This window comes from Pelecanus crispus, chromosome 6 (genome assembly GCF_030463565.1).
Source record: "Pelecanus crispus isolate bPelCri1 chromosome 6, bPelCri1.pri, whole genome shotgun sequence".
NCBI classification, from domain to species: domain Eukaryota; kingdom Metazoa; phylum Chordata; class Aves; order Pelecaniformes; family Pelecanidae; genus Pelecanus; species Pelecanus crispus.
The window spans coordinates 4,319,876-4,329,800 of NC_134648.1; the positions used below are offsets into that span (position 1 = coordinate 4,319,876).

General features: G+C 45.5%; 1 protein-coding gene across 1 annotated transcript; it reads left to right on the forward strand.

Annotated features, from left to right (window-relative positions):
- Positions 1-200: 200 nt before the first annotated feature.
- Positions 201-4,376, forward strand: FGF19 (fibroblast growth factor 19). Its single transcript, XM_075713165.1, has 3 exons — positions 201-411; positions 496-599; positions 4,044-4,376. Exons 1-3 carry the CDS (start codon positions 201-203, stop codon positions 4,374-4,376), a joined length of 648 nt encoding a protein of 215 aa, XP_075569280.1.
- The last annotated feature ends 5,549 nt before the right edge of the window (positions 4,377-9,925 follow it).

The window sequence follows — 9,925 nt, forward strand, 5'->3', positions numbered from 1 at the left end:
CCGCTTCCCGCTACGAAATGGGCTCTATATTGGAGCTGGATGCAGCCGAATCGATCGGGCTGATAAGGCAGAGCTATAAAAGGCCGGGGGGCTGGCTTCGCCCGCGCTACATCCCCGCGGCGCAGGCAGCGCAGGCAGCGCCCGCCCGCCCCTCCGCGCCCCTCCGCGCCCCTCCGCGCCCCTCCGCGCAGCTCCGCGGCATGGGGCCGCGCCCCGCCGCCCTGGCGCTGCTGGCTCTCGCCGCCGCCGCGCTGCCGCTGCCCGACGCCGGTCCGCACGTTAACTACGGCTGGGGGGAGCCCATCCGGCTGCGGCACCTCTACACCGCCAGCAAGCACGGGCTCTCCAGCTGCTTCCTGCGCATCGGCGGCGACGGCCGGGTGGACGCGGCCGGCAGCCAGAGCCCGCAGAGTGAGTGGTGCCGGCGGCGGCGGCGGCGGGGCGGGACGGGTCGGGGCCGCGGAGCTAACGCCGCTCTTCGCTCTGTCCCCGCAGGTCTGCTGGAGATCCGCGCCGTGGCCGTGCGCACCGTGGCCATCAAGGGCGTGCGGAGCTCCCGTTACCTCTGCATGGACGAGGCGGGGCGGCTGCACGGGCAGGTGAGCTGCGGGGTCCCCGGCCCCCGGTCCCCGGTCCCGGCGGCTCTGCCCCGGGCTCGCCTTTCCCCAGGGAGCTTTCCGCCCCGGCCGCCGCGCTGGGACGGCAGGCGAGACCGAAGGGCTGGCATTTTATTTTGTCGCTGCGGTTGGTAATGGGTTAACAAAGCTTTCAGGTCCTGTGTCCCTTCCCCCCCGCCCTTTCTCTATAGGACCGGTGATTCTTGTCACTGTTACTGCCTGAAAGGCCGGGAGGATTATTAGAAGGCAGCAAGGAAACATCATTTAGGAAGCAAAGCATGTATTGCGCGTCCCCCGCCAAAATATACTGAAAACACAGCCCAGGGCAAAATTGCGTTCATGTTTAAAAAGCCTCCTCGGTGGGTGGCTGCGTTTCTGCTGCAGAAATAGATTAAGTCGCGGCATAGAATCTGAATAATTTCTCACTGTTCAGGTCAGGTATTCTGAAAAAAAAAAAAACCCAAGATTACTCCTTTGGAAAGGAGATGCAGCCAGATGGCTGCCAGGCGTACAAGTCCCAGAACATGGGGTTGCCAGCTCTTAGGGAGCGCCAGACAGGAGCAGGATTTCCAGGGAAGAAGGACTCTTCCCCACCGTGTCCCCTCTGTGATAACAGCACACCTGTGGGACCCCGCGAGGCTGTGGGGTTGAGCGACCCGCTGACACCGCTTCGCTAGGTCGTGCTTTTTCCCTAGGTGCGTCAGCGTATCAGCTAATCGTTCTCAGCCATATAAACTTGTGGTTTTTAAGCCACATGAATAAGTCGCCAGCTCAAAAATTTGAAGGGCAAGATTCCCATTCGGTCTGTGTGTAACTGCTCTATAGGAGCCTGAGTTTCACAGAGCGATGGCTTTTTATTATGCCATGGTAAAGGTACAGCTTGATTCTGCTTTGATTACTCAGGCAGAATTTCTGCTGATTTCAGTCAGGCAAGGACTTGGCCAAATGTCAAAACTCCCAGTATCTTAAATAACAGCAATAGTGATGTAGTGATGTTTTTGAATGCGTATATAACATAGGATTAAGCCTTTCTTTCCAAATTTCCTTGCTTTTTCTGGGCTAGAGTCAATCGATGCTGTGATAAGGTGCATACGTTCAGATGATGTGGTGATATTAGCTTAATGTTTTAATGTATATGCAAAGCAAAATGATCAATGCAAGCAAAGCAGAGCCTGGATCCTGCTCCCATCGGAACTGCCGGCTGGACTTTAGCAGTCACAGAATTTTAAAATAGCTTTCATAGAACATCATTTGGAAGGCGTATGCATATGCCTTGGCTGAGGCTGGGTTTGTTGGTGTATAGTATTAATTGCAGGGTTTTTTTTTCTGAAAATACAATGGCACGTAGCCATGCTGTCGCATCTATATGTCATGGACACCTGCTGTCACCTCTCTGCTAACAGCCCGGGCAGGCAGCTCTGCAGGCAATTCTTTGCCTTATCAGCACTATCCTCAGGAGTGGAAGAACGAAAGGGCAAATACAGTGTCTGGGGAGTGAACTCGGCAACCATCCGCGCTCCTGAAACATCCCCTTTTTTAACGCTGGAAAATTGATGACTGGGGTTGATTTTTGTATGTGCGGTGTGCCAGAGTCTGTAGTTTAGAAGAAAATTATGTAACTGCTGAATATACAGACATAGGACAAATTACTCCTGTGTAAAAAAGTATCTGGAAATACTTAAAATGCGTTTGGTACTTGTTTAAAAAAAATACACTAGAGACAATCCCAATGAAATGAAGAGGGAATGATATAGTTGAGACATGGGGGGCATGATCAATAACTGTTATTTGTAATGCACACTTGCTCAAGAAGCTGCTTTATTTCATCATCCTGGTTAGCGAGGCTGAGTACTCATAGAAATAAAGGCAGCTAACAATTCAGCCATCACTTTGTGTCATAGACACATATTTTTCTGAGATATAATGTGTGTAGAAGGATAAATATGGCATAATTTTATTTGGAGAAAATGCATTTTTTTTAAATTACTTGATTAGTTTAAAAAGTGCTTTTAAACGACAACAAAATGCATGCACTTAACTGTACTCTGTATTATTGAAGGTGTTTGAGAAAGGGCTGAAGAGCAGCAAATATGGTCTCTATTCAGACAAGCAGAGCATTCATGTAAGGACACTTTTATCACTGCAGATTGAGACATAATCAGCAATTGTCTTTTATTGACCGTGGGTTCAATCACCTGTAGTGGCTGAGCCTGAAATAGCACCGGAGTTGTAAGAAATACAGTGTTTGTGTAAGGATCTGGAAAGGTCTGACCTGGAGATACCAAATCCTGATATACTATTTGTACAGTGTATCACAAATGTAGTTCTACAAGTTCGTACCTAAGAAAATACGTTCTTCTATATAAAACTTGCGCTGTTATGAGAATTTGGCAGTTCTAACTAATGTGTAATGAGAAAATAACACTGTGTTAACAGGTCTTTTGTCATTTCAGTAAATGCTGAGTAAAAAAACCCAGCAGTTACCTTTTTATTATCATTTTACTGTTTGGCCACGTTCGTGTAGTGCTGTCTTTGACGGCACTGCCTTTCTACAGACCTGATCCTGAAGCCCTTACACAGGCAAATCTCTACCAGAGCCAGAGTTTTATACCTGAGGATTGTTGGGTTAGGGCTCACGGCTCAGCTAAGTACTGTCAGCAATTAAGGACACTTTATTTAAAGGAGCACTGTCATCTGAAATTCTTTTTCCCTGTGCTCAGGACAGGATAAGTGCGGTAGCCGTGGAGAAGCATGCATCCAGGATTCAAAGCTTATTTAATGTGGTGGACGTGCATTAACTTCAGGAATTCTGGATTAGGTCTTTTAATGGCCTCATAACACAAAATGCATACTATGTGTAACATGGGGAGCTCTAGTAGAATAGGATGGAATGGAATGGAATAGAATAGAATAGAATGGAATAGAATAGAATGGAATAGAATAGAATGGAATGGAATGGAATAGAATAGAATAGAATAGAATAGAATAGAATAGAATAGAATAGAATAGAATAGAATAGAATAGAATAGAATAGAATAGAATAGAATAGAATAGAATAGAATAGACATTTCAGTTGGAAGGGACCTACAACGATCATCTAGTCCAATTGCCTGACCACTTCAGGGTGCTTCAGGGCACTTCATCTCGGTGGCTGTGGTCCATGACTGAAAGAGCAGTCACCAGAGCAATGGGTCCCACCTGCACCCCTGCAGCAGCCAGGCAGAGGGGCAGTGGGCAGCTCACCAGCACGGATCTGGCAGTGGGGTCTGCAAGGTGCACCAAATTGGGGCACCCATGACAAGCCAGAGGGATGCCCCCACTGATGGCAGAGGGAGAAGGGCTGGTCCCACCAAAGGTTTATGCAGTGGTTGAATACAATGAGTCTGGTGGGTGCATTTGTAATTCTCGTTACTCCTTGCTGTTCAGCTCAGGTACTCCACTGAGGATTGTTCCTTTGAAGAGGAGATTCGTCCCGATGGCTACAATGTATACAAATCAAAAAAATACGGAATATCGGTGTCTTTGAGTAGTGCCAAGCAAAGACAACAGTTCAAAGGAAAAGATTTTCTTCCACTATCTCACTTCTTACCTATGATCAACACTGTGCCCGTGGAGTCAACAGACTTTGGTGAATACGGTGATTACAGCCAGGCGTTTGAACCGGAGGTGTACTCCTCGCCTCTCGAAACGGACAGCATGGACCCCTTTGGCATCACCTCCAAACTGTCGCCAGTGAAGAGCCCCAGCTTTCAGAAATGACTCTGACCACACATACACGTGTTTTTAAAGAAACGTTGCAGAGTACTGCAGGTTTTTTAGCTTTTCATGTAGTGATATTTCGAACTTTTTTGTATATTTCAGTACAGAGCCAGCCTTTTCCTTGCCATGTGTTGTACCTGTAAGAGATGAGTGCCCAGAGGCTATAGTCTAACGAATTGCCTATCCATGGTTTTGTTTGGAAAAGGATTAAATAAGAAAATCTTAGCAGTTTCATCAGAGTTCCTCCATTACCATGGTGATGATAAAATAATTTTTCTACATCAACTTCATTGCCACGTATGTTCACCTGTTATTTCTGCTCACAGGAGCAAATGCAGAAAATCTTTTTTCCAGTCACAGGGTGGTTAACGATCTCTTAGCTTCAGAGGCCTTAAAGACAAACATTTGGAACACAACACAATTAAGGAAAATCTAGCAAATGTGGTTACGTGAACTAGAGTTAATGCTGTTTCTTGAAAAGCTGCTGACAACATTCTGGTAAAACTTTCTATTGAAAGCATACCACTGAAAAAACAATTCTGCTTGTATATTGTGCTTTTTCTTCCCTTAGGAAATAAGGGAAGAAAGGGAAAAATTTCTTCCTTCCCTTATTGCTAAAGGGTACTTTGGAAAACTGGATCTTTGATTTCTTTTAAAGGCTAATTTATGTTCACTGTGGGATCAGCATCATCCAGCAGACAGTTCTCATTAACATTAGTGAGAATTCAGTGTGTGGTTGGAAGAGTGCACAGAACTAGCATTTATGTTCATCAGGCAGGGAATGAGCAGTTCAAATTAGTGTTTAAATTAAGGTTCTGTTGTATATAAGCATGCATGTCACTAGCAAACGGAGAGAAAGACTAAAAACGGATGATGTATAGGTCAAATCAATTGCAAAACAGGGTTTTGTGTTTAACCTTTAACCATCAGCAATTCTTTCAAGTCCCTTCCAGGCTTGATTCTGCATCTGTGGGAATCAGTGGAGAGACATTTTAGTGACTTAAATGCCACAGAACTGGGTCAGCCACGCTGTTCTTCCTGCAGGAAGGGATTATGAGTACCTCATGGCCGAAACGTTGATGTCCAATGTCTTCAGTTCTGTTCTCCCGTTGTAACAATTTGATGAAGGAATAACCAAAGTGAAACCAAAGAAAAAAAAGAAAAAAAAAAAAGCAATATGAGAAAAGGGTTCAGGGATTCTACTCGTTTCCAAAGGTTCATTTATTAAAGAGATTTCTATACAAAAAAAAGCTCTACTGGAAATACTGGTGTTCTTCTGACCTAGCACTTCATTGCCAATGCAATATTTATAATTAATTTATTGAATACATACATCTGTTTATTTTGTTACTGTTATTTATGCTCAAAATTCTATTTATATACTCTTGAAGGTGGGTTTTTTAGTTGTAACAAATTTTGTGAAGTTTTGTAATCATGACATTTTAGCAAACGATAGCTTTTTAAATTTCTGTGCGTTCTCAATAGTGTAATGTGTACATTTGCAATTAAAAAAAATCATCTTCAACACAGAAACCTAGCTGACTCTTTTGTCACTCCTTTAGTCTAGAGACTTCACGGAGCTTTAGCAAACTGTGGCATCTGGCTCCACAGCAGCCTCCGAGGATGGAGTCCCTTGTGAAGGTGGTGTAGTTGAGGCACAACAGACAAGTACACGGAGAGACAAAGGGGTTCTCCCAAAGCTAGGCAGTGAATGCCAAGGCTGGAATTCAAGTCTGTCTGCTGCCAGTTACTGATGAGCTCCACGTGAAACAGCAAGTCTAAGAAGGGTATCTCTCTTATGGAAGGGTTTTGGGAACAGCTCATTAAATTTTGACCTTGGGACATGTGAAGGTCACTCCATCTAGTCCTAAATTGTTATTCTCTTAATATAAAAAATGAGTGAAGCTCAGTTTTAAGCTGTGCGAGTGTATCCTGATGTTTTCCTCCCGTTCCTCATCATTCAGTCATAGAGTAGAATCATAGAATTGTTTAGGTTGGGAAAGACCTTTAAGATCATCAAGTCCAACCATTAACCTAGCACTGCCAAGTCCATCACTAAACCATGTCCCTAAGCGCCATGTCTACACATCTTTTAAATACCTCCAGGGATGGGATAGTGACTCATCCACTTCCCTGGGCATCCTGTTCCAATGCTTGACAACCTTTTTGGTGAAGAAATTTTTCCTAATATCCAGTCTAAACCTCCCCTGGTGCAACTTGAGGCTGTCTCCTGTTGTCCTATTGCTTGTTCCTTGGGAGAAGAGACCAACGCCAGCCTCTCTACAACCTCCTTTCAGGTAGTTGTAGATCTAGGCTGGCAAGTGCTGCCTGTCAGCATCATCGGTTATACTTCATCTGCAATAAAGCAATTGTGGATTTGCATCTGTTCTATAAAACATCCCTTTCGTATTCCATTTATGTCATTAAACCCTGCTGTTCACACTCCTCACAACCTTTGAGGTGCCGGACACTGAAAGGAGAGCTAACCCCCAGCTGCTCGGAGGAGGCGATTCCTCAGGGAGATGGAAAATTCCCAATCAGGTGTGGATTCTCCAATTCTTCTTTGGCTATGCAAAATTCACCTGCAAAATGCAAAAAATCCTGTGGGTGGAAGGCTGCTCCCTTTTAAGAGTGGGAATCACGCTCAACGGTGAGGCAAGGGAGAAAACTGGTTATTTTTGCCTGAAAAAGATGTAGATTTCTGGCAGGAAAAGAGACTGAATGTTTCCGTTTGGAAATGCTGTGAGTCACAGGAATTACAGATTTCTTGGCTGGCAAACATCTCCCATGGTGTTTCCCATTCTCCTTTGTGCTGAGCCACTGCCACACATCCGGAGGGTTCCCGCTCCTCATGTACTAGGAGATGTAGTCCTGATTTTCAAGTTGTTTTATTCCAAAAGTTTTCAGGCTGGGGGCATTCTGTTTTTCTGTTTTTCATTTCCAGTTTTGATCAGACTCTCTATTTTCTTTGAACATGAGATACCTTTCAAGACCTTTTTGTAAAAAATAAAAAACCAGAAAATGAAATAAAAGAAATACAAACTTTTAAAGTTCAGTCAAAAAAATCCACTTTTACTTTTCTGCTAAAAAAATGCACAGTTTTGATGGGAATCACAGCAAGTAACAGAGTTCAGAGGGTACACTGTTTAATGTAACTAGTGAGAGGTTTTTTAAGTAGATGTAACATCTTTGTTCGTGAATATTGCTCAAAGGCGCAAAGATGAGGAACCTTACGTTTGCGAACAGCATCTTGAGCTCTCTAGTGACCCTGTTTGCTGACACCTTTGGATTTGCATCTTCCACCAGCAGCACAATGTTTCTTACTGCAACAGCATGGTTAGAGGTTGGTTCAATATTTATTCAGACGGAGGGAAGAATGCCAGGAGCTAAATTACCCACACCGCTTCCTGGAGCACTTTAGTTTTCCTTGGAGGTTTCCCATCCAAGCTCTGACCAGACCTGGCTGTTTTGCTTATAAAATCTGACAAGATCTCAGCTTGAGGTGGAAGGATTACTGGAAAATGCTTTCCCTACCATCAGACACCTGACTCGGTCAGGAACTTGGTGTGCAAAACGTGGAAACGCCATTGCCTTTGGTTCTGTGGGAATGTAAACACCGCCGCCACCATTCACGATACACGTCCAGGTCGATCGTAGTTTCTCAAAGACAGTAGGACAATTGCAGTGCTTTCATTTGCAATAGTACATTTTACAGCCCTAAAAGGTTTTTAAAGGTCAGGTGTCAAATGTCTCCTTGTGAAGTCTCACTTAGAAGCTATGATGTGCAAATACGAGCTGTTAGAGCGGTGGGAAGGCTGTAGGAAAAGAGATACTGGGCATCTCCATTTCCACTTTGGGGAAGTGTAAAAAGCTATAAATCTTTTATTCAAGAGCCATAATATCAGCTTTACCTCTGCTCAAAGCACTGAAACTATGTTCATGGAAAATTTGGGACCACTCTTTCTACTCTGCCAGCGTACTTTGTATATGAATGGAGAATGACACAATAAATTAAATAAGTGTACTTTCTTTCCTCAAAAATATATAGAAGCCAATCCTCCTTTCAGGCAGCTTCAAACACGATGGAAGCAGAGATGCGTTTCCCTTGGAAGCGAATGGGAGTGCAAAAAAGACATCATTAGGACTCTGAATTCGGGGTGAATTTGTGACAGTCTAGGCACACAGCAAGTTTATCACGAGCCGCGTTGGATGAGACTGATTGTTGAAGGTAAGGAAGAATGCCCCAAAATGAGACTAGAGTTTTGCAGTCTTCTTGCCAGGACATTATTATATGTTCAGCATTTTTCACCAATCCCGCTACCTACTGAGATCAAAGAACTTGTTTTTCATTAACTTCCAAAGCAAGATTCAAACTGTAGCTATTAGCTTAGAGGAAACCTTCAGAGACCCCTGGTATTTCCACTGACATCAGTGAACAATACTGTTTGCTGCGACTGTGTGGTTGCAGAGCAGGTAGGTATTCACACCTGCCAAACCTTCAGTGATTTCATGTGAGATCCAGTGGTATCTACACTTTAAATCAATGCAGAAAACGAGCTGGCCGGCTGACTACAGTCACTCTATTTAAATCAATATAGCCTGCTGCGATGGAGCATTTTTAATGAACTGCGATTGCTGCATCCGGTTAGCTAAACCTTTAGTAGCATGACTTTATTTTCACTCTAATGTAGTTTTATTTTTTCTTTAGACCCATGTCTGGATTTTAAAGCTGTCTTTTCGAGTCCTCTGCCCTCCTGTGTTTGATTTGGAGGATAACAGACCCCCCATACCCCTGTTTGGATTGGCAGACTACTTTGGTGTGCCCAGAGCCACGCTTTCGTTAAGTGTCTGGAAAACAACAGTAGAAGTTAACATTAAAGTACATGCTTATAAATAAGTGCAAATGCTTCCTTTCACCAGTGATGGTCTGTAATAGCCAATGTTGTAACAAAGCAGTCTAGAATGGCACACTAAAGTTTGGTTTGGGTATTTACATCGAAAATATTTACGTTTCGGGTATATACATCAAAAATACACCACCTGAAGACCAGAAAGGTCTCAGGTCAGTGCAAAACTGGCTTGTACCGTGGGGCTGGGAGCGAGCCCCCCGCACCCCACTCCTCGCACCCCGACCGCGTCCGCACGAGCGGCCGGCGGGGCTGACCGCCCGGCACGCGCAGAGCACAGGGTCAAGGAATCGGGCGAAAGAAGTCATCGTCAATCTTCTAATTTTTTTTTTCCTTCTCCTGGTACTACAACTCCTGATAGTTTCATGGGAAAAAGACCAAAATTGATGGCCCCCCCGCCCCGCGCCGCCCCGGCCCCCCCCGCCGGCGCTCGGGCGCCCCCTCGCGCGCACTCGGCGCGCCACACTCCAGGGGGCGGGGCGAGGGGCGGGGCGAGGCCGCTGGAGGCGTGGCCTATGGCTCCTCGGGCCACGCCCCCTCTCTGCGCCGGGCCCGGCCGAAGGGAGCGGGGCGGGGGGCTGGCGCGCCTGCGCACTGCACGGCCCCGGCCGCGGCCCCTCCGGCTCGCCGTCCTTTCCCGGC